Genomic DNA, 24,814 nt, shown 5'->3' with positions numbered 1-24,814 from the left:
TTCCACAGCTGTGGAGGTGACTTGCTATTGGATAATCATATCATTGAAGAACCAATCACACACTGTATCCAAGAGGAATAGACTATTTGGGCCTAAATCAGGGTTTTTGAAGGCAAGGAGCTATAATTGGTGAATTCAGGTGCTCCTCAAAGATGTAATAGTACAGTGATGCAATGACTTGTATTTGAGATTTTTATTACAAACTAGAGGACAAAACAAAAAATTTGACTGAAGAGACTGACATCACTGACATGACAGCCCAAAGACTGGTTGACTGCACTGAAACGATGGAGCCCTCTAGAGCCTGAATGGAGTCACTGAGTCCAGATGCCCATGGATATTTGTCTCCATGGACACACCACAACAAGTCAGCGTTGAGGCAGAGATTTAGCAGGGCTAAAGGAGAGAGAGAGAGAGAGAGATATATAAAATTATTATTATTTTTTTTTTTTTTTTGTCATTTGAATGTGTTGATCATTGAAGATGTCAGACATGTGTGCAGTGTACAAAGTTTCCTCCTCTGTGAAGGTGAAGCAGATGGAGGCAGAGCTGTGGAGTCGCCTCTCTGCACTCAAGGCAGAGATTGAAGAGAATAGAGGAGCAGGATCTTCTAATGCCTACAGGTTTGTCTGTGATGTATTATTTAAGCTCAGATTGCCAAAAGGGTAGACCTGAAAGCTATCCTCAACTCAAAATATGGCCGGTTGTTATTTAACATGAATGTTTGCCCTTCACAATGCAGACCGATGTACTTATGTGCTCAAATAACCCTGCACATTTCAGATTTCTGTTCTGAAGCAGGACGCCTTTCGGTTTTCCACCTTAAATCCAAGTTTAAGATGCATAAGGCTTGTAAAGTATGCAACACAAGTATTACCAGTAGTGATGATAAATTCACATTAACAGGCAGCTGAACTTTTTTGTTAGTGTTATGTTCCCTGTATATTTATCCTTTTTTTTTTTTTTTTTTTTTTAAAAAGCCTAAGTAGTGTAGCAGCATAGTAGTCACTTTAGGTAAAATGTGACAGATCTGAGCTGTGACTGATTTGTGGGCATTTACATTTTAAACCCATGATGTTTGTAAAAGTTTTTGTTCCAGTTCTGTACTACCTCCTAAAGATATTTCCTTCTTTCATGTGGAGAGGGAGCATGCACTGAGGAGAGGGCTTCAGGTGATGCTTTCTACAGAAAGTTCATTATTAGTCTTGCATTTTTAGACTTTAAAATCTTTGATTTATATCCAATTTTAAGTGAAGGCATTATTTTTAGGTTGGTTTTTTTTTTTTTAGGTGTAGTTTGTTTTCTGCTGGTTTCAGGTGGCTGACATTTTGCCGACTCGGTCTCAGGCTGATATCATGCAGCGAGAGCTGGAGAGCTGCTTGAGTTCGGAGTACACTCCTGACAGTCTGCCTCTTCTGCTGCACCAGGTCAGGACAGAGACAGAAAATTTATGCCTGAAACAAGAAGCAGAAACAGATTATTTTAGGATTTTTTTTTTGAAAAGTTTTTAAACTTAAACCAGTTTCCTTTTTGTATTTTTACCACAGTTCTTCACAGACAGATCTTATCACTTGGCTCAGATCAGATATCTGCTCATGCTGAGATGGAGGAGATTTTGCCACCATGCCAGCGTTATTGAGAAGCTTTATCCCCATTATAAGGTTGCCATGTGTAAACGAACAGCATGACCTAGCAGTGTTTTAACAATACTCTAAAAAAAAAAAAGTACATCTTTTCACTGTACTTTTGTACTGGTTTGTGGTTATTTTCTGCATTTTATTCTGTATCTACCTTTAATCTGAGTTTAAAAATATGGCAAATATCACAGAATACATTTCCCAAAAAACACAGGATGCTCTACACGAGTGTGAATGTGACTTAAAAACATGTTTAACTAGTACACAATTAAGGTAGCATTAATTCTGAAAGGTGTATATACTCACTGGACACTTTATTAGCATTAGCTTGCTAGTACAAGTTCTGTTACTGTTGCCTTCCTGTCGGTACGACTTGGATATCTGTGGATATTTTGTTTCTTTTTTTGGACCATTCTCTGTAAATCCTAGAGGTGGTCATGTGTGGGGAAACCCCAGTAGATCAGAAGTTTCTGAAATGGCAACATTCATGCCAAATTCAAATTCCAAATGACCTTTCTTCTTCATTCTGAAGTGCGGTTTGAACTTCAGCAGGTCTTCTTGACAATGGCTGGTTGCATTAATGAGCAGTTGAACAGGTGTGAGTAACTACAGGTTTTTGGATTTCTTTTTCAGGGCAGCTGTTGTTTACATCATCTTAGATCACAAATCACGCTGCAAAGTTTCACAGCAGCATAGTAAAAGAGACGGAGGGCTAAATTATCGTGTCTGCAGTCATGTTTTCCATCTTTGTGTTACTTTCTCTTATATATGAGCTTTAAATGATAACAAATACTTGGGATCCAGTTATTTAGATTTTATACAGCATCTGTGATTTAATAATTATTCAGAATGCAGTCAGTTCAGGAAGCATACGGTTCCTTGTACACTATTTTGAACGTCACTGGAAAATGTTCTCCTCGTGTAAACAGCTTGAGAATGCTGAATCTTTTATTTCTAAAGAACGAGAAGAATCGTACAGATGTCGCACTGAAAAATGCATCATCGTATAAGACTTGTTTTGTCTCAGGATCAGGTGTCCTACATGACCCGTGAGTATCAGGATGCCGTTCAGAGAGCTCGCAGACTGTCAGCAAGCAGAGAGAAGATGCTGACCGGCCGAGGAAACCCCGTCAGCCTGCTCACTCAGGACGATGTCGTCATTTATCTGCAGTGGCTTGTCTGCCACCTGCACTCTGTTCAGCCCATCCACCACTTTCTCAGGGTAAAAAGCCACAGACAGATTTTATCACTGTTCATCCTGTCTGATGCCTGTGGTGCTTTATTTCACATTAAAATTTGCTTTAACAGGTGCTCCACTATGTACCTATGTGTGAAAGAAAAGATGAAGCACCAGGAAAGGATTGTGGGGAAATTTTGCATGAAAGGCAACAGGCTGATGGTGAGCTTTTCCCTTCATACATGTTTTTTGTAATCTTTTGGAAATAAAAAAAAATAGTAAAAAAGTTTACATTTAACTGTATTTCAGTACTACCACTCCACACAGTTCACCTGGAGCAGTTCATGCCCGAGCTGGAGTCCCTGCTCGCCTACTTCTGCCTGCCGTATGACACAGGAAATCTGAAAACCACTGCAGATGAGATGGAGCTATTCAGCATGGTATATTTGTCCTCAAAAGGTGGTGAAATTTAAAATGCATTTAAATTATTGGTCTGAATCGCAGCTGCTGTCTGTCCAGGTGTGGAGGGAGTTTAAAACAATCTTCCGACAACAAGAGCAGATGAAAACGTTTCCTCCTTACGACGGTATGGACGTCAGAGAGAGTCAGTGGGGGAGGAAGAGTGCAAACATGGCTGTATGCAAGGAGGCTAACTGGATTCCTTTCATCCAGGTTTGAGGGGAAACAAATAAAATAGTAAAATAATCTCTTCAAATACTGTTTCCTGTGATGCTCGGTGCTTTAGAGTTCATCAGTATCTGGCAAAACATTTGCATTTTTTTTTTCTTTCTGTAAGCACTTGTGTTTTTATGGATTCTGTAGTCTTTCAGACGTTTGCAGGATGCTAGAAACTGATTGTTTGGTTTCCGCTCTGTAGGTGAAACCCAGGCGAGATCCGTGGCAGCAGAAGCTCTTCACAAAGCTCAAGGAAAAGAATTCAGTTGATGAGCTGCTCCAGATGCAGTGCAAGTTTCTTCAGGTAAAAAGCGAGTCTGCTCTGAATCAGTGTCACGCATCCTTCAAAATGGGTGAAATTATTGCAAATGATTAATAAATATATAGTTACAACTGACTAACTGATAACTGGTGAAAAGAACATAAGTGAGAATTTGCTAACAGTGCATTACACTAATGCCACTTTATTAGGTACACCTTTTCAGCTGCAATGTCATATGAGCCAATGACCTCGGAGTATTTAGGCATGTGGACATAGTCGAGACAAGCATATAAGCATGGATCCATCCTGCCTTGAACCAGCAGCTCAGACTGGTGCTGGTACCGGAATGATTTCGGAACTTTCTTGAATCTGTGCCACAAAGAATGAACACAGTTCTGAAGAAAAGCCAGTACTAGCAACGTGTACCTAATGAAGTGTCCTGACTGTATATAATGCCTTTTTATTTTAATGATTTTTGTCACGTTTTGTTATGCTGTCCTCACTGTGTATCTGAGCAGGTCCGCAATTTGCTCCACGTGGCTGCAGCTCTCAAAGAACATGCTGCACAAGTTGGCGACTCACAATCCACATCGTTCATCTCAAGCAGCCGCAAGACAAAAAAACAAATGATCTCTGAGATTTGGAAAAATGTTTACAACGCTGCCAATCTCATTCAGGTGTGTGTCGTCTAGTTTTCGACTTGGGAGATGTAAAAATTCAGTCAGTGCAATAACACTGACATTTATGTTAATAGGAAACCCACAGTCACTCATCCGCATCCAGAGGGAGCAGAGGCAGCAACAAAGAGATTTCAAAGAGTCAGACTTCAAGCTTTTACCATGAAAGGTGTGTTTATTCAAAGAAAAATTGCTTTGCAGAATTTATTCATCACATTACTTTGGTCACTTGTGAGGCTGAAAGCCTTTTAAGACTAAGGAAAACATCAGCTCTTTTCCCACTCACTCATATTATCGTGGCACAGTCAGTCTTTGGAGGACAACCTGCAGGTCCTGGGCCTGGATGACAGTTTACCTGAAGGCTTCTCGGGTCCAGTAGTAACCAGAGGAGCTTACCTGTCCCTCATCTTTCTGCGCCACTTGAAACTCAGAGAGCTCCAGGTACAGTAGTAGTATTTTCTACTAGTATTTATGTGGCAGGTATGTAAGTGCATGTTGATGTATGCAGTATAATAGATACATTTCATTGGCATTGGGGTGAGAGGAGCAAGAGAAATGCAGTTAAATGCAGGGAGGTCTTTTAACACATAGTGAGTGAAAAAGGTGACTGAAGAAGACACACCAAATGCATCATGGGAATCCCCCAGCAGCCTACAACTATTGCAGTGTAACTAAGGGAGGATTCAGGGTCACCTGATCCAGTCCTAACTATATGCTTTAGCAAAAAGGAAAGTTTTAAGCCTAATCTTAAAAGTAGAGAGGGTGTCTTTCTCCCAAATTCAAACTGGAAGCTTCTTTCACAGAAGAGGGGCCTGAAAGCTGAAAGCTCTGCCTCCCTTTCTACTTTTAAATACTCTAGGAACAACAAGTAAGCCTGCATTCTGAGGGTGAAAAGCTCTAATGGGGTGATATGGTACTATAAAGTCATTGAAATAAGATGGGGCCTGATTATTCAATACTTTATATGTGAAGAGCAGGATTTTAAATTCGATTCTGGATGTAACAGGGAGCCAATGAAGGGAAGCCAATGTGGGAGAAATACGCTTTCTTTCTAGTCCCTGTCAGTACTTCGGATCAACTGAAGGTTGATAATAATGAATTAGAGTAGTCCAGCCTAGAAGTAATACTAAGTAATGCCTATGACCTAGTTCTTTGGCATCGCTCTAACACAGGGTGTTTCTAATTTTAGAGATATTGCACAATTGGAAGAACTCAGTCCTACATATTTCTTTAATATGCACATTCAATGGCATATCCTGGTCAAGAATGAGTCCAAGATTTTCAGGGCCAAGTGCAATAACCTCAGTTTTATCTAAACAGAATTGGTCCTAGCACTGAACCCTGTGAAACTCCATAATTAACCTTAGTGTGTGAAGAGGACTCTCCATTTACATGAACAAACTGGAGTCTATTAGGTACGATTCAAACCACTGCAGCACGGTACCTTTAATTGCTACTGCATGCTCTAATCGCTGTAATAAAGTTTTAGGGTCGACAGGATCAAACGCTGCACTGAGGTCTAGCAGGAAAAGCTAAGAGATGAGTCCACTTCTAAGGCAATTAGAAGATCATTTGTAACCTTCACTAAAGCGTTTTTTTTAAAATTAACTCCTGCCAGCTTGAAGGCCAGTGGTACATAGCCGATTATTAGAGAGAGGTTGACCATATTTAAGACTGAAACATTAATTATTGGTGGGACTTCTCTCAGCAGTCTTGAATGGGGTCTAAAAGACATGTTGATGCTTTGGAGGAAGTAATAACTGAAGTCAGCTGGACATAATGTTACGTCTGTGAGATGGTTACGAGTGACTTTTTCTCTAATGTTTAAAATTTTATTTGTGAAGAAATTCATGAAGTTCTTACTAGTTAGCATTCCTTTAAGCAAAAGTTACAGGTGGTAGAGCAGATCACCTACTAATCAGAAGACTGGTGCTTCAATCCCTATCTGCTCCAGTCTGCATGCCAAATATCCTTGTGCAAGATACTGACCTCAAGTTGCTTTCCAATGCATCCATCGGAGTATGAATGCGCATGAATGTTAAATAGAAAGCACTTAAGAAGTAGAAAAAAGTGCTTGACCGAATGAGGGTGAATGAGGTTGTTTTTTTTTTTTTTTAAAAGTGGTTTTAGAGTAGAGTTTAGAGTTTTCAGAGTAGAAAAGTGCTATATAAGAACCAGTTCATTTACCATTTCCCCTGGTCCTTACTGGGTTGTCTGCTTTAGGTCTGCGAGTTATACCAGGGAGTCAAGTACTTCTGGTTTGAGCCTTTCTTTTTCAGAAGAGCTACAGTATCCAGAGGTGTTCGCAGTGAAGAAGTGAAATTATTAACAAGATAATCAACCTCTATGGGAGTAGCGTTCAGGTAGCTGCTCTGCTCTGTTTGGCACCAGGCATAGAAGAAGAGAACAGTAGATGAATTGCATCCTTAAACTTAGTTACAGCACTTTTAGAAAGACATCTACTGAGATGAAATCTATTCCCCACTGCTGTGTAATCCACCATTGTAAATGTAAAGTTATGTGGAAATGTTCCGTTTCTGTGCCATATGTGAGAACAAGATCTAGAGTGTGAGTGGTGGGTGGGTTCTTTTACATTTTGAAAGAAGTCAATCGAGTCTAATGATCGATTACATGCCTTGTTGAGGCTGTCAGTATCTACACTGATGTTAAAATCACCCACGATAATTATTTTATCTGAGCTGAGCACTAAATCAGATTAAAAACAGGGTCTTTGGTTAATTAACGACTGGAGTGGAAGATTGCTGCCATTTATTTAAACTAATATAATCATCCTGCTGTAAACAGGTTTCTATAAGGCAGAGTAAATCAATTTGTTGATCAATTTTTAATAAAATGGGAGAGAGAGACCTGAAGTTTAATAATCCACACTTCACTGTTTTATTCTTTGGTGCAGTTGCGGATACTGAATTGTTCTTTCTCTCGTCTCTAAACTGTTTTTTGCTGATGATCGTTTTCTTGTTGATTAAAAAAAGAAAATATATTAAGTATATCTGTCTGTTGCTATAGTATGCGAGCTCTCGAATGTCGTTTTAATTTTTACCATCTGCAGCGTGTGTCACTTGGGATGCTGAACTACCTGCGCTCTGTGGAAAGGACTTTGACCTTTGACCTGGCAGGTTTGCAGCTAGAAGGACAGGTGCTGCGCAGCACAGCAGAGGAGACGGGTTGGATGAATGTAGCCAGAGGAGGAAGAGGAGAGGCAGAAGGTCTCGGCTCTGTCCAGTATATTCACAGCACTCCTGTCGATTACAAGGTAAAAACATATATCCTCTTGCTTCAAGTGAATTTTAAAAAATTGGTTTAACTGAGAATCCAGACATTGCTTCTTACAACTGTCTAGGTCCACTGCTCAGAGTTCATGGAGTTTGCAGAGGTGGAGAATCTTCATGATTTTTACACCTCTGAGGGTCGTTACATCCACACTCAGGACCCCAGAGGGTTTTACATCATGTACGACGCTGCTCTGCAGGACCTTGTAGAGCTGATGAATGAGCTTCTCCTCATCGGCTCGCACTTCATCCACAGAAACACAATCAAACAAATTGGAAAAACTGAGGGAGTGTCAGCCTCGACAGTAGATTTCAACTCCTGGGCTGGGACAGATGTTGACCGCGTTGCTTTGCTTCTCAATTTGTGGGCATGTGAGACTGAGTTCATGGAGAGCAAAGTCCAGGTAGATTGATGGAAAAGAGGATTTGATTTCTTTTGGCTCAGTCATTTCCTGTTAGCATTGAACTTTATAGAACTACGACTGACATACTGTTACAACTGACTAACTGTGCACTTCTGTGTTTCTGCAGCTTTTAAACTGTTACTATGAAGCCTACCAGCATGCAGTGGGCACAGAGGAGAGGTTTGCATTGGCCCAAGTTATCACTGACATCATGCACAGGAAGCCACAGCTGGACCTGAACCAGGATAACTATTTTCAGGCCTACAGGACTGAGATCAGCTGCATGCAGAGCCACCAGCGGCTGATCCGAGACATTCTGGACAATCAGGTAAACACTAAATGATGCACTGGATTGTATTTACATGTGAAGCTGTGCAATGACTGTGGTCTGTACATGAGACACACCACAGTTATATGTTGTGGTTATGTTGTTCCTCTGAACCGATAGAGAGACAGCGACTGTACCTTCAGCGCATCTGGAGAAATGATCACAAAGGCTTTATAACCAGCTATGGTCGTCCACCCAACTATGTTCCCCAATATTTGGTCTCACTTGGAGGCACGAGGCAAGTTAAAACAGCTGTGGAAGACTTTATACTATAAAACATAATTATTTTCTTCTTTTAATGCTCATGTCTTTCCCTCCTTGCGTCCTTTTGGGGTTTTTTTGTTTTTTTTTGCAGGCCTGCTCTGATGAACGTATTCCTGCTAGAAGTTCACCCATCACTCTGTCTGGCCTCTGCAGTCTATCACGGATTGGTTCAGGCTCACACTGAACTATGTCAGTTGCACCGAGCCACGAGCATCACTGACAAACTCCACCTCGAACACAACCTTTTAGAGCAGGCACTGAAAATCTGGAACAACCAGATTTCACCAGGAGCCTCCTACAGCTCACAAATACAAAGAGATGTACATTCTTGTTCAGAGTATGTTCAGATTACTGTGTACAAAAAAATAAGCCATTTCACTAAATCCCAGTTTCTGTTGCTCTCAGTTGTTCTCAGACGTGTTTATTGAGGATCCAATTTTGGTCCAGAAGTTGGGCCTGTCACTAGTAAAAGCTGCAGAGGAGAGGGACATGAAGCAAGGACCAGACAAGCTGACAGACTGTGCTGTAGAAACATTGTCCATGCTGCTGGAGCTTATGAGCATCCGCCATCGCCTGCTGGAATCTGCCTCAGAGACGGCACATCTGGCACAGTTAAGAAAACACTCACAGCAGAGGGGCAGGGGTATTTACAATAGGTTCTGGACCTTTTATTTAACTCCTTTTCCCCCCATGAAGATCACATTTGACAAAGTCCTTTGTACCCTTAGTAACAAGTTTTGACACCTCACTATGCATCAATAAAGAGGTGGTTTGCTAAATATTAAACAGTTTGCAGGTTTTTCAGCCAATCATCAAGTTCTGATGAAAACCCAGTTGTTTTGTTCTATAAACATACCTGACATATAACAAACTGCTCAGTTCAGAAATGAGCTTCAAAGGTTACTTCAAAGAGTTATTATATTTACACCCAAACATATCCAGCTGCAACCTAACACATTTAAGCATGATAACACAAACAACTTTCCACTTTTAATTTCCTACATTTTTACATTTCATACTTCTCTGTCGCACCTCCTTCACTACATCCACGGCTTTTCTTCCTCTTCCTCTTTCCGTCTGGCAGCTCCAAGTTCAACACCTTTTATCCAATATATCCACTATACCAATTCTGCACATTTCCAAACCATCTCGTCCTTTTGTTTTTTAACTCTTTCTCCAAACCGGTGCTGTCCCTCTGATGTAGTCATGTTTATTCTTGTCCATGCTGGTCTCTCCCAATGGAAATCTTGACATTTTCAGCTCTGCCTGCTGTCTTTTTTGTCAGTGCCAACATCCTCAAACTATACATCACTTGTTAATTTTGTAAATTTTCCCTTTCACTCTTGATGCTATCCTGTCACTGACATTTGTCTTCACCCACTGCACCTTTTTCTTTTAGCAAAAAAAAGTTTCTGGAACAATTTTAAAGTTGTTTAAAACTTTAAACCCTCCCAGGATAAGAAGAATCCAGTTTCTATTAAACTACAGCTGTTGTTAGGTTATACTGGCTCTTTGCTGATATGTTAACATTTCTGTGCAGCCAGGATTAACCAGTTTGAATTAAATGAGTAATGTAACGTAACATTTTTTCTCAGGCTGTACAGAAATGTGGCCTTAGAGTTCGGCTTTGAGGAGTTCCACCTGTATCTGAGGCCGCTGCAGTTTGAGTGTACTGATCAGAAAGTCAGAGTCCAGCAGAGGCCTTTTTGTATCACAGAAATCCTGGAGGACGACAGCTGTGTGGACAGGTAAAACATAACTACATCTGATTTTCCAAATAAATCTTCATTTTCATAATAGCTGAAAGCTGGAATTTTATTCTCTTTAACTAAAAAGTCTGCTGTATATTAAAAACCAGACATGTTTGAGAGAAGCTGTCAAAAAGATGTTAGGACTTCTCTTAAGCAATCTAGCAATGTCTATTATTTCAGCTTCTTTACAAAAGCAGTAAACTGTGTTTGAAAGAAAATTAAAGAGGACTTTCTGCTGCAGGCTCATCCCATCCCATCTGCCTCTGAGCATCCAGGAACTGGACGAGAACCAGATCAGATTTAGCTTCAGCTCAGAGGAAGCAGTTATCCATGTGAGATTAAAGTAAACATTAAGGCTTATCAGAAAATAAATTAATACACACAAATACTTTCATGTGTTGCTTTTCCTAGCTTATGAACAGACAGAGTATCAAGAACCTCCAGGTGGCGTTGGCCTGTCAGGTTACACAGAAGAACGCCTTGACGAGTGCGGTCAAACTGGCTCGACTTTGTCTTTGGGCAGAAAGTGACTCATCTTCAGCCGAGGTTTGTGTTGCTCTCTGATGAAAAGTAATTTCAACTTGGAGTATTTGCCTTTCCTGTGAAGAACCTGTCAAAATAACAGTCTTAATGACCTGGAGTCTGTCGGCCGCCTGCTGCAGCTGCGCAGGCAGGTCCTCCTGCTGCAGTTTGATACTGCTGTCAGAATCTTTGTCAGGTCAGCGGTGAAATCGTCACTTCCCTCAGCTGTCTGCTACCATACTGACACTTTCTCCATGACAAAGATATTTAAAGGCTGTTTTACTTTTTTCTTTTCTGTGTTTGGTTTTATGGTTTCCTTTGTTATGATGCAGTTTTCATTGATTTAAAAAAAATACCAGCATTTAATAGAAAACATTTTCAAATTTTGCAAAAGAAACATGCTTTAAAAAAATAGTGTATAATATTTTAAAAACATAAAGAAAAGTATGGCTTAAATTTAGTGATTAGTTCATGTTGATGCATTTTCCACTGCTGGGTGATGTGAGGTGTTTGGCCAATTCAAATATTTCAACAACTCAAAGCTTTTGCAGTATCAGTTTTTGTTTTTTGTCTTTTCCAGTTACTCGCCTGAAGTTTCCCTCCATCACTCTTCTATCACAGCTTAATAAACCTTAATAATGAAAGTATGTTTATCATGTCTAGGGAGGCTTTCCTCTCCTCTGGTGATGTTACTTCCTGCCAGAGTGTAAATGACAACATGGCGAACGCTCTCCCTCCAATGATTGGCTGCATCCAGACTGACGTCTTCAGTCTCACGCTGCCCGTTCCTCAACCTTTGGAGAATCAAGGCTGTCAGGTGGTGACCTCATATAATCATTTTAGAAAACCATCCTAACATATGTTTTCAAAAAACATGAAAACACTTGAGAGGATGAGAGGAAATGTGCTCTGTCACGTCATCTTTCTGTGCCTTTGTCTGCTGCAGGCACAGAGGATGTATCCATGGAGGAGTTTCATAGCCTGTCATGGACTGCTCCCTCTTCATGTTTGGGATGTCCCACCTACTGAACACTGCATGCAGGTTCACCACCTCATATGCTTTTTTTTTTTTTTTCACCTGTTAATGGTGCTGATGAGACTTGGTAGATTTGGTCTTGTGTATGAATCATGTTTCCAACCAAAAATATATTTTGCCATCAATATGTCATAATTCTGGAAGTTTCTTCCTGTTAAAAGGAGTTTTTCCTTCCCACTTTCACCAAGTGCTTGCTCATATGGGTTTTGTGATTGTTTGGATCTTCTCTGGATTATTGTGGAGACTTTACATTAAAATATGAAGCACACTGAGGTGACTGCTGTTGTGGTGTGACACTAAACAGATGGGACCTCAGTATTGTTATCATTAAGAGAAAAATGGTCAAGTAAATTCATGATCATCTGCTAAAAAGAAAGTCGTTGTATTTCCTATCTTTATTTATACAAATATGGGTGTGGACTTCTTTCTTGTATTGTCCTTAACCAACTACACAGCTTTGTTTGTTTTGGTTTTTTTAATGCATCGTTAAACTCTCCCAGTGATAGTTAAAAAGATTTCATGGTTATTTGCAGCTCTGTTTGAGCAGCCTGAGCAGTCGCAGCAGACTGCAGGCCAATGCTGCAATCCTTGGGGTGTCCCTGCTCATGGAGGACGTCCTGAACGGTGGAAGAGAGGCAGAGCCTGTTCGTCTCCATGGCAACAAAGATGACCTTCAGCATAGTGGCACACCTAATGAAGTAGCGACAGTTTCTAACAAGGTCATACCAGTGACGCTTCCACATTAGGGTTCACACATTAGTGAATAAAATTGTAAGTAAATTACTAAGATTGCTGATTTGGTAACTATTTCTTTTTTATTGCAGGGAAATAAAAGCTGCAGTGAAGATGATGAAGAAGAGGAGATAAAGATCAATTCCTCAAACCTTCAAGATCCAATCAGTCCAGTCTGTGCTGAAAGGTTTTCTCCTGCTGACAAAGCAGCTGGAGGTCTTCAAGGAGAGATGGGCTCTAAGACGTTTAGGCACCGATGTCTTCAGTACACCTGCTTTGTATCAACAGTTTGTAAAACTTTACCGGTAATTAAGGAATATCAAAAATCAGACACTCAAATAATGTTATTTACTCATATCAGAAAATAATTGTTTTTGTGACAACAAAGTTAATGTTGTTTTAGGATAATGTAAGGTATGCTTAGGTCTTTCTAATTCAATCATTGTTTTACAGCAATTATTCACTTTGTTTTTAGAGATGAAATCTTTTACCCCAGTATGAGAGCTCTGGCTAAACAAATGGATAAAGAGCATCACTATGAGGTTTTAATCTCTGGCACCCAGTCTCTTCTGCCCCCTCCTGGAGCTTCAGAGGTTGATGTGAAAGCCTGGCAGGTACAAGCACAATGAAAACTGCACAATTAAATCATCATGTCATAATAACAAGAACTTATAGTGCTGCAAAATCTACTTTTTCCAGCTCCACCTGCTGATGGAGAGCACAGAGTGCGACATGATTAGAGCAGTGCAGAGAAAGATGAGCAGAGAGCTCACACTAGTGCTTTCAGAGAAAACTCAACAAGATAATCGGCTCCCCACAGGTGCGCATAAACACCACTGAATCTACCTTTAAATACCCATTCAAAATATTTTTACTATTAACTATATGATTGCAGTTACATAATGTTTCCACATGTAAGCAGAGCTGTGGAAAAGAAGTCAAATGAAGTACAGTTTGTCCCGTGAGAAGCCACAGATGGTGGAAACATTCATCCAACAGCTGATGCAGGGAGCTGAGCAGTCGGAGGGAGAGGTAGGGAAAATACCCACTGATGCTTTGTTCTCCCCTAAAGTCTTTTAATAATGTGCTGCTACTGTTGACAGACTTCTGATTACTGTGTAGGATCTCTGCTGAAAAAGAAACTCAAACCTGTGTATTTTATCTACTTGCATTCATTGTTATTTCAAATGTGGGCTTTATAATGCTCTTAAAACCCTGCTCTGCTAAGGCATGCCTTCAAAAACACACTAAATACCTTAAATGCTTGCTCTACAAAGGCTGCCATTTCTCCTGAGCTGATTATACAAGCTGGTTGCACTCCAGCGCTATCATTATCATTTCTAACAGCCCCAAGTACACAAAGTATTTGGAAAAACATGCAAAATGTGCTGCTTATTCCTATCATTTCCAGTGCACAGGAAGAAAGTGAAGTTGTTTAGTTAACTGCTTTCCTGTCCATAAGAAGAGGAGAAAGGAGTGGGAACATGCTCAGTTAATTATGCAAACATGTGGGACAGGGAACATGAGGTGTTGCTTGGTATCAGCTTTAGGTAGACGTTTTATTTGACAGGTGTTTGAGAAATTATGTCTTATTTTAGAAAGAGAAGGTAATCAGTCCATTTCCACCAGGTTTCTTCTTCCTCGAGTCTGCAAAATAAAGGTGGCAATCACGTTTCCCACAGAGGGTATGTGGAGTAATGTACAAACTCTTTTTAAAAAGTTAAAAATTAAGGGGAAGTTTTCTCTAAAAGCAACATTTTTACATGCAACTAAATGTTTACAAGCTGCTGTTGTGGCCAGTAATGTCTTCACACTTGAGGTAATGAATGCTATGGTTATTCAGGCCTTTTATTGATTTCTTTGAACTGTTCCTACAGCAGTTATAAGTGGTGTTGAAGGCTCTTCAATAGCTTTTAACTTCACAACATGTAAACTTCTCATCAGTGATGACAGACGTGACAATGATTGAGCTATTTGTACGGTGGCCCTGAGAGGCCAAATGGACTGCAACTTAAGAAAACACCAGCAATAAGAAAAACGCTGCAAAAGCGCACAAAACACAACAGAAATAGGGAAAAACTGAAATAGGAAAAAAGAAAACAGATTTCTAAAAGCACAGAGGAAGTGTGGAAGTTTCTGGGGAGACAATAACCCAACGAACCAGTTGCAGGAACCCAAAACATGCTAGGTGTGTTTTATCATGATTCATATAATACTGATGATGGATTTTTAGGCTAATAGTTAGGCTAACACACTTACCTGTCATCTTTTCTTTCCTCACAAAAGTGATAGATCCCCCACTTCTTTTAGGTGTCTCCCAGCGCAACACTTTTTCCTATTTCTGTTTTTGTTTTTCCTATTTCCGTTGTGTTTTGCGTGCTTTTGCAGCGTTTTTCTTATTGCTGGTGTTTTCTTAAGTTGCAGTCCATTTGGCCTCTCAGGGCCACCATATATTTGGCCTAAATGACAAGAGATGTGTTTGTAGGAGTGATTGTGATGCTTTCTAACCTAAGAACACAGTGCCAGCTGTCCAGCACGGTGGTGGTAGCATCATGGTCTGGGGGCTGTTTTGCTTCCAGTGGTACTGCTACATCACACAAAGTGGATGCAATAATGAAGGAAGAGGGCTAACTCCAAATTCTTCAACTATTGAAAACTTATGGTAAAATGGTAAATGGCTTGTATTTGTGTAGCGCTTTTACTCATGGGCTGCGCTTAAAAGCCAGGTCCATGCCAGGAAACCAACAAATTTAAATGAACTCTACCAAGAGAGGTGGTCAAATACACAAATACAACAATTACACCAGAAACTCATCGATGGCTTCTAAAAGTGTCTGGTTGAAGTGTAACTTTGCTAAATGACATTTAACCAAATATCAGTGGGGGTCTCTGTATATATTTGACTCTGTATGGATAAAGAAACCCCTTCTTGTTTTTATGCTCTACAATAATTCTACCCTGGAAAAAGAGCAGTTGAAAGACATCATTAAAAGCCTAAAATTACGATGACATTAATTTCCTTCTGACTACTCTTGTATCTCTTTCACATGTATTGTGTGAAGAAATGCCAACACATAGAGAATATAACAGTGCAGCTTGTTGACTATTAAAACTTATATCCCAAAGAATGGGGGGAATAGAGTATTAATGCAAATTGCTAAACTTTAGATATTCATTAATAATACTCTTGGTTTTCTTTTTTTAGCTGAAGGTCTCTCGGGATCATCTGCAGCAGTGTCTCACTCACCTCGGCTCCTCAGTGATGGAGCGAGAGCGCCAATGCTTTCTGCTTTACTCACAGTTTTATGAACAAATCCTGCAGCAGCACACTCAGCTTCTGTACCAGAGAGAACAGGTACATGTGTGGAATATCTTTTTATCAGAGTAAATATATTATTGGCAGTTTATATTTTAAAAAAAATGAAATCTATTATCTTTCACCATTTTAACTGCAGGATTTGAAAAGTCTGAAGGACGCTCAGACAAGTAATTCTCACAAAGAGGTACACACAGTGATTCCCATCTGTAGCCTCTATGATTTTGTGAGTTAGTAGCAGAAAAGCAGATTTGAGCTGCTTTAGGAATGTAAGTCATGTTTGAGATCGAGAGCCTTTCAAACAAAACTACTTTTGAGCTCTATTAATCCACAGGTGGCAGATTTATGCCGTGGGATGATGTTGGAAGTCTCAGCCCTGTGGGCCCAAGTTGCTCACCTGGAAGAAGAGAAAATTAATTTAGAGGAACAGCTCGGCCTCACATTCAAAGAACACTACCACCCTCTGGTCCGACACCTTTTCTCTACCTGCATCCAGTTAAAGGTGAAAGAACAAGGCCCCCTGTTAAAGGGCTACAACAAAACTTTCACCCTCGACATCCAAATGTTGTAGTAGAAATTAAGACCCATCAGACGAGTTTTTTTCACTCTTCTGTGAGATTATGCAAATTTTAGCCTCCGTTTTGAGTTCTTAGCTGGCAGAAGTGACACGGTGTGACTCTGTAGTTTTCACCAGTTTTGTGTTAGCAAGTAGCTGAAGTGGTGAAAACGACAAAGTGGCTGGTAAGTGTACTGTTTCTTTATAACTAGAATATATACTTGCCCTTTTCATATATCATATTTGAGCAGAAAGTGGTTGAATGACACTTTCTCAGAAGTTTCTCTGTACCATAATAATTTGCTAACATCTGATTGTTGGTGTTCTCTTTATAATATTGTAAGATCTTTACCATGCAATATAATGCACCTTGTTGTGACTGTTGTTGATGCTATAGAAATATAATTGATTGGACAATAACTTTAAACTATGTGGTAAAACGTTGCTTATTCTTTAGTTCTTTATTCCTGAAATACATAAACAAGTGTTATTTTGTCATATCTCACATTTTGATTTGTTAAAGACTTGTTTGGTAATTTTGTTTGGCTTTCAGGCCAGACTTGATGAATATCCCCGACAAATGAGGCGGGACATAAGTGTGATAGTGAACAGAGCACGGGGGGAAGGAGTGGACAAGATCATCAAGCTCAAGAAGAGGTACGGCTGCACCAAAGACAATGATGGACTCGCCCTCACACAGTTAAAGGTACGGAAAGTTTTTATGTGTAGGCAGTTAAAAAGAGCAGAAGTATTGAAGATGATCTGTGAATTGTACCACTTTCATACCTGTTATCTTAAGAAGGAAGAAGTCCACGAGTTGAAGCTGGCGAACAGCCGGCTGACTGCTCTGCTCTGTAAACTGAAGGCTCTGAGATGCTGGAGGAAGGTGGTCGACCAGGAGAAACTTCACAGGCAACTGCTCCAAACCAAGCAGGTTAGCAGCAGGATGAAGAAATATTCAGCAATCAGAAATTAGCTTTACCTCTTGCAGGGAGGGAACATGAGGCCATCAAGTAAAAGGGAAAAGCATGAATATGCTTAGTTGTAGGATTTAAACAAATAATGTAACAATGTTACATGTACTCATGTAGGGGAGACCGGGGATAGTTGTAACATTTTTGACATTTCTGTCTGTAAATTGAAGCTCTTTTAAGGTAGTGGATTCAAAATGTAATGCAAAGTATTTACATGTCTCTGCTATTAAATAGTGCAGCTATTTTCTCTGCAGCACAATTACCCATTGCATGGTATGGCCTCAAACACAAAGAGTGAAATGTTACAATTAACCCCATAGTCTGGGTTAGTTGTAACATATCCTGGGGTGAAATGTAACACAATGAAATAAGGGTACTAACAAAACATTAACATGTAATCTTTGTTTATTCAGCACATGAATGCACTTAGAGCCATTTATGTAGCTATGTGTGTGTGTGTGACAGAATGCAGAAATCTAGCTTTTGAACATATTCCAACCCCCCCAAAAAGACAAATTATGGAATTTTCTGCAACTGAATATTTCATTAATTTTGGTTGGTCTTCCTTGAGTTTGGCCTCATTGGCTCAGTGGGCATTATAACCTACAACTCTTGCACCAATTTTGAACATAACAATGAAGCTGAAAAAATGTAGTTGTTCACCAGCATCGCAATTCCATTACTTTTTATCATGGCTTACCTTGGTGTGGTTTGCAAAGTGCTTCAGAAAGATGAGGAAATCTGTTTCTTGCACCCATCCTGATTTATTTCCACTACCAGTACTTCCTACTGGTCCATCTCTGACACAGAGGTCTGCATAATGTATGTGTGGGAACACAAACAGTGGAGGAATTGTGTTGCCAATGGCATTAACCGCATATACAAGAGCGACCAGTGAACCTCTCTCTGCTGATGTCATTGCCCCAACTTGTTTAATATAAGTTAAAGTAATATTGTGGTAAGTTGCAACATCTGCATTATTGTTACAACTAACCCAGACTGTTGCTGTTACAACTGACCCAGAACTCCTATAGCCATGAACTAGCTAACATTACAGCCAACGGCTAAAACATTAGCACTAAAGACTTACACAGAATATATCCCCATAGACATACAAATAACATAATTTAAGTTTGATGAGTTTAACTGCAAAGCAGATAATGCTATTAGAAATTGAAATAAAGTAGAAAAAATTACTTTTTGGTATACAAATTACTTTTTTTCATGTTAAATTGTCTGTGTTTGACAAAATGTGCTGATTTTTCACATGTGATAGCAGAACTGAGTTAGGCATGCACAGGATGAGTCACATCATTTGAAACTTAGCCCTGATTGGAGAAATTGGAAGTGTTACAACTGACCCACGTTACAACTATCCCCGGTCTCCCCTACTGCAATTTAAAAGTTTAATGTTTTCTTTTGCTTGACCTGGTTAATCCTCACTAATTTTGTCAGCTTTGCATTATTTTTCTAAGCCCATATTTATACATTTATGAACTCAGTGCCACACTGGTCATTTTGCAGAGGGAGGTTACCACTCGCACCGAGGCTCTCAGAGTGAAAATGTTATCAGAGGATAAGGTGGCTCTCCTGCAGGGGGAGCTGGACTTTGCACAGCAGGCGCTGACCTGCTCTCAGGCCGAATGCAGCAGCATCAAGAAGCAGCTCAGCAGGAAGGTACATGCACTCCTATCCACACCTTCTACATCAGTTAACATCAGCTGAAACTGCAAATACTCTGAAATTCATTAAAACTATGAAATGTTTGGTTTGTATTTCTTAAGCTTGGTGAAGGTGCTGTTGAATGCTTTCAGAAGCAGTGCAGGTTTATTTTAAAATGCCAGGATTTTAAAAGTTAACTACATTTTTTGCCTCGTTGCTGATCCTACAGACACTTACATTATATTGCAGCTTCTCTAGGTTTCTCTTGTTGGCTTTTTTGGATCTCTGAGGACAGGATCTGGGTTTTTGGAGGCTCACTGCACATCTTGAAGTGTTTAAATCACATTTCGCTCACATAGACTTCCTAATTCATGTAAAGCTGTGCATTTTCAGTTTTGACAGTGGCAAGAGCTGTCAGGAGAAGAAGCCTGGATATATTCACTGAATGTTTGCTGGTTCTCGCTCACAGACAGAGGAGCTCCAGGTGTTCAGGCATCGGTCTGCACGGGAAGCCCGCAGCAGACAGGAGCTGGACGCTCATCTAGTGCAGACCTTGGAACAAATGAGAGCCGACATGGAGGATAGAGACAGACAGCTCAGGGCCCTCGGTGAGCAGCTGGACAGAGGCAGCAGGATAAACAGGCTACAAAGAGAGCGCAGTGCCAAAGAGATCCGGCAGGTCTGTACGTTAATTAATGTGTTATGCACCACTGATTGCAGGCTGTCTTCTGTGCAAACCCTAAAAAAAATCCACTTTTCATGAGCTAAAAAAAAAACCTGTGGTCAGTGGATTTTAAATAGATCATCCAAAGAAATACAATTTTTAAAAAGATCGTGGTATTTTAAGTAAATCAACCTCTGAACATCTTAACTGAGAGTCAAATAAAACCAATTAACAGACTATATCTGTAGGTTCTCAGTCTTTCAGGTCATGGTAGTCTTCAGCACTAGTTGGACTTCTTTTCAATTCATGAAGACTTTTCGCTTCATCCAAGAAGCTTCTTCAGTTCCAGTGTAGAGTCCCAGATACAGCGGGGAAAATAAGTATTTGACACATCAGCATTTTTATCAGTAAGGGGATTTCCAAGTGGACCATTGACACAACATTTCCACCAGATGTTGCCATCAAGCCAAATATTGACGTCATACAAACAAATCAGAACATATAAGTATACAAGTTAAACCACAATAAATAAAGTGAAATGACACAGGGAATAAGTATTGAATACATGGAGATAACAAGGGGCAAAATGACATAGAAAGCCAGGAGATCACCTGAAATCTGTCAGTATTGATAGAGAAATCCTGTCCCCTATCAGTACTAATTGATATCAGCTGCTTTAGTCCTAATTGATGGCCTATAAAGGCTCCTCATTACCCAGAAGGCACACAGGAAAGACTTCATGATGGGTAAAGGCAAAGAACTCTCTCAAGATCTTCGTAATCTTATCGTTGAAAAGCATTTTGATGGGAATGGTTATAGGTGCATTTCCAGAATGCTGAATGTTCCTGTGAGCACTGTGGGGGCCATTATCCGGAAATGGAAAGTGCATCAGTTCACCATAAACCTGCCACGATCAGGTGCTCCACGCAAGATCCCTGTCCGAGGAGTCCAAAGAATAATCAGGAGGGTTCTCCAAGAGCCAAGAACCACTCGGACAGAACTTCAGGAAGACCTTGCATCAGCAGGTACTGTTGTTTCAAAGAAAACTATAAGCAATGCACTGAACCGCCATGGCATCCATGCACGCTCACCACGCAAGACTCCATTGCTGAACAAAAAGCATGTCAAGGCTCGGTTAAAATTTGCGCAACAGCATTTGGAGAAGCCTGTGGATTATTGGACGACTATAGTATGGTCAGATGAAAGCAAAATTGAACTTTTTGGCAGTCATTCTACACACCATGTTTGGAGAAGAAATGGCACTGCTCACCACCCCAAGAACACCATACCAACAGTCAAGTTTGGGGGTGGAAGCATCATGGTTTGGGGCTGCTTTTCAGCAAGGGGTACTGGCAGACTTCATATTATTGAAGGCAGGATGAATGGAGAGATGTACCGGGACATTCTGGATAAAAATCTGCTGCCATCTACCAGGAAGCTAAAAATGAAAAGAGGGTGGACATTTCAGCAAGACAATGATCCCAAACACAAGGCCAAGGTAACAATGAAGTGGTTTCAAAGAAAGAAAATCAAGTTGCTTGAATGGCCCAGTCAATCACCTGACCTAAATCCCATAGAAAATCTATGGAGAGAACTGAAGATTAAAGTTCATAAAAGAGGCCCAAGGAACCTTCAAGATTTAAAGACCGTTTGTGTGGAAGAATGGGCCAGAATCACTCCTGAGCAATGCAGACGACTGGTCTATCCATACAAGAGGCGTCTAGAAGCTGTAATCACCAACAAAGGCTTTTCTACAAAGTATTGAATAAAGTGTGTTCAATACTTATTCCCTGTGTCATTTCACTTTATTTATTATGGTTTAACTTGTATACTTATATGTTCTGATTTGATTGTATGACTTCAATATTTGGCTTGATGGCAACATCTGGTGGAAATGTTGTGTCAATAGTCCACTTGGAAATCCCCTTACTGATAAAAATGCTGATGTGTCAAATACTTATTTTCCCCGCTGTATTTACCCACCATGGAGGTTATGCAGAAAGTCACTGATCCACCCCGCAACCACTTGAGTTATTAATGGTCATATGATCCAAACTGTGAATCAAGGTGTGGTTCTTGATCGCTGGGCAGGCTTGTCAGAAATTACATTTCTAAGAAATTATGATGGAACAACTCAGTATAACATGCAAGTGTATGTCAAATCCAGCAACACCTTTAGAAAAGCACTGGTTCATCCCAAAGGCACAAACACAATCTAAGCAACGTAGTGTGTGCTGCTCAGTGCAGCAAGGAGTGCTCATAACGTTACACGGGAAAACCAGACAACCACTCCACAGACTGATGGCTCAGCAGAGAAGAACTCATCAGGACAGACTGTTTTCAGGATGATAATGTTCATACTTTGGCCTGAGAAGCCATCAATGTCCACTCTGAACGACTCTCATTGAAAAGGCACAATGCCCTCCAAAACCAGCTATCAGAAACCTCAATTAATACCTCCCTCCTGATCTCCTATCTGTAAATGGTAAGTGGAGCGATTCTTATATAGCGCTTTTCTACTCTCCCGGCGTACTCAAAGCGCTGTATACAACATGCCACATTCACCCAATCACACCCATTCTCACAAGCACTGACTCTAAACTGAGTGCTTTTCTAACAACATTCACACTCCGATAGCTGCATCGGAGAGCAACTTGGGGTTAGCTATTTGCTTTTAAAGTTTTTCACTAGCCACTGCCAAAAATCTGGCAAAAATCTGACAGAGTGATGTAGGATAAAAGTCCAGACCTAAATCCAATTGAGATGAATTCATCATTTAAAAAGTGATATTTTTGTATATACTTGGGGTTACCTTTGTCTAATATTAATATAATGCAAATTAAAGGGGTGGCTGTAGCTCAGGAGGTAGAGCAGGTCACCTACTGATCGGCAGGTTGGCAGTTTGATCCCTGGCTCCTCCAGTCTGCATGCCAAGTATCATTGGGCAAGATAAAAAAAAAAGGTTGCTCACAGTCATTTCATGATTTAAAAAGGGGGTAATTATATTTTTCACACAGGGCCAGGTAGCTTTAGATCCCCCCCCCCCCCCCCCCCGGTTAATTAAATAATCATTTAAAACTGCATTTTGTATTTACACGGGTTATCTGTGTCTAATATTGAAACATGTGTGACAAAAAAATGGGGGAAAAAAACAGGAAAGGGACAATTTTTAACAGAACTGTATAATGCAGTCTTGAGATCCCATGTGATTCAACAGTCACACTTTGACCACGTGACCTTAATGGATTGCGTGATGACACGACTCTCAGGACCACCTCCAATGGGACAAATCCACGAGGGGTTGAATACCTGAGTCTCTTCATCAGTTTGCAGAACTGAAGAAGCCTCTTGGATGAGAGGTTAAAGGATTTTTGCAGTGCCTTGGTGCAAAAATCCTGTAGAGATACTTACAGATACAGAGTTAGTCTTGGCCTCATTCTGGTGATAGATCTGTCAAGTCAATATCAATGCACATGGTGTTTTCATTTTAAATTTAAGCAGGAATAAAAAAAACAACAACTTTTAACCACATTGTTGGGGTCCAGGTGAGGGGGCAGCTACAGCAGCAGTGCAGCCTTAAACAAGAGGCCTTTCAGCAGCTGGATAAACTGCAGAACCAGATGAACGATGTGGAGGCAGCTCTCTCCAGAGGAGCTTCGACAGCAGGTAAAAGCCTTCCAGGCTCTGCTGATACTCAACAGGATGACAGACCAACAGCTCGCTTTGCCTGTAAGATTTTGTCTGCTTCAGACATTCTTGACTTGAAATTTCACTCCTACTTTCTCGGTATCGTTATATCACAGGTCAAAGCAGGACTTATTCCACGCTGTCAGTCAGCAGACTGAGTACTAGAAGTCCCTCGACAGGTACTGAGCCCACCACCTTCATCTCAGAGCAGTGAAGCAATAATGTAAAGCTGCTCATGCGGTTCATGAGTGAAATCGAAAGCCATCAGATTATCCAGACACTCATATCTTTTTGTGATGACATTTTAAATTACTTTATAGATGTTATTTTCACACTGCAGCATAGCTCTCACTCTGTTCTATTTCTGTGTGCACAGGTCTGCACCGGAACAGGCTGCATTCAGCCCTGCAGCCTGGCAGCCTCACAAACTACACCACACCTCAGGACTTTGCAACAGAGCCAAGACAGCAGAGAGCAGAAACAGCCAGAGGTCTTTCAAACATGAGCACAGACAGATCGAAAGCAGTGAGTGAAATAATCATTTAAAAACTTGTTTCATCTCTAATGTAAAAAACAAGAAGGTGGGTGGGGAGATACTTTTTTACAGCACGGTACATTTTGGAGTTTTAAAGCATATTGAATTCACTGGTGTCCCAACTAATGAAGATTACGTCTACATAATAATAGGACAACTACTAAATGGTGAACGTAAAGCGAGACAGTACATTGCTGGTTTCAAGGTCAAGAATGTGTGAATGCTTTTGTGGTCACCCATCTTCAAAGATTCAAGGAGCTTTATTGTCATTCGCATCACAAGTTAACATGAGGTGGAAAGAAATTATGCACACACGGTCCTGGAGTGAAAAAAATAATAATAATAATGAAGAAACTGATTTTTTTTAAAGTAATAAATAATAGTTGTTGGTCTTTTGTTTTGTTTTTTAACAAACAGAATAACAAGTAATAAAATAAGACGATAAGTTGAGTGCAACAACCTGAGTACCAGTATGGATATAGAGTGTAGGTATCTGTTTCGTCAGACAGGTATAGCAGGGTGCCCAGTTTTATCTCTTAGATGTTCAGCTTGAATCCGCCTTTGTTTCTCTTTCAGGATCTGTGTCGCCTGCGCCTCCCGATAGCCGAGGCTTTGTTCCCAGATCTGTGAGGTGCAGCAATCAGTCACGCACACAAACTTGATTA

At 40.4% G+C, this 24,814-nt stretch overlaps 2 protein-coding genes across 4 annotated transcripts; both read left to right on the top strand.

Moving 5' to 3' along the window:
- Positions 1-462: 462 nt before the first annotated feature.
- Positions 463-12,769, top strand: LOC309696254 (uncharacterized protein; the record flags this gene model as incomplete). The annotated part of the gene is made up of 19 exons (XM_082517403.1): positions 463-623; positions 2,665-2,859; positions 2,946-3,036; positions 3,124-3,254; positions 3,334-3,486; positions 3,692-3,793; positions 4,270-4,428; positions 4,506-4,597; positions 4,734-4,869; positions 7,499-7,702; positions 7,790-8,122; positions 8,250-8,450; positions 8,573-8,688; positions 8,806-9,034; positions 9,120-9,325; positions 10,310-10,462; positions 10,707-10,797; positions 10,877-11,011; positions 12,557-12,769. The coding sequence occupies exons 2-19, from the start codon at positions 2,680-2,682 to the stop codon at positions 12,767-12,769; spliced, it is 2,925 nt and encodes a 974-aa protein (XP_082373529.1). The 5' UTR covers positions 463-623; positions 2,665-2,679.
- LOC309694813 (coiled-coil domain-containing protein 162-like) lies at positions 11,105-24,810 on the top strand. 3 transcript variants are annotated; one of them, XM_082515038.1, is made up of 19 exons: positions 11,105-11,183; positions 11,651-11,804; positions 11,934-12,029; positions 12,557-12,742; positions 12,848-13,060; positions 13,231-13,369; positions 13,455-13,575; positions 13,678-13,787; positions 15,961-16,110; positions 16,211-16,258; positions 16,406-16,573; positions 17,181-17,333; positions 17,427-17,561; positions 19,126-19,278; positions 19,733-19,942; positions 23,473-23,593; positions 23,731-23,793; positions 23,991-24,139; positions 24,726-24,810. In XM_082515038.1, the coding sequence occupies exons 6-19, from the start codon at positions 13,253-13,255 to the stop codon at positions 24,777-24,779; spliced, it is 1,752 nt and encodes a 583-aa protein (XP_082371164.1). In that variant the 5' UTR covers positions 11,105-11,183; positions 11,651-11,804; positions 11,934-12,029; positions 12,557-12,742; positions 12,848-13,060; positions 13,231-13,252; the 3' UTR covers positions 24,780-24,810. The 3 variants fall into 3 exon arrangements, with proteins under 3 accessions (XP_082371164.1, XP_082371165.1, XP_082371166.1); XM_082515039.1 differs by lacking the exons at positions 16,211-16,258; positions 16,406-16,573; XM_082515040.1 differs by lacking the exons at positions 11,105-11,183; positions 11,651-11,804; positions 11,934-12,029; ... (2 more) ...; positions 13,231-13,369; positions 13,455-13,575 and adding an exon at positions 14,385-14,440 and having other exon boundaries at positions 13,718-13,787.
- The last annotated feature ends 4 nt before the right edge of the window (positions 24,811-24,814 follow it).

The sequence above is a fragment of the Aulonocara stuartgranti genome (genome assembly GCF_965226115.1).
Source record: "Aulonocara stuartgranti genome assembly, chromosome: 19".
NCBI classification, from domain to species: Eukaryota; Metazoa; Chordata; class Actinopteri; order Cichliformes; family Cichlidae; genus Aulonocara; species Aulonocara stuartgranti.
The sequence above is the reverse complement of the archived record's forward strand: the minus strand, read 5'-3'. Positions and strand labels throughout refer to the sequence as shown.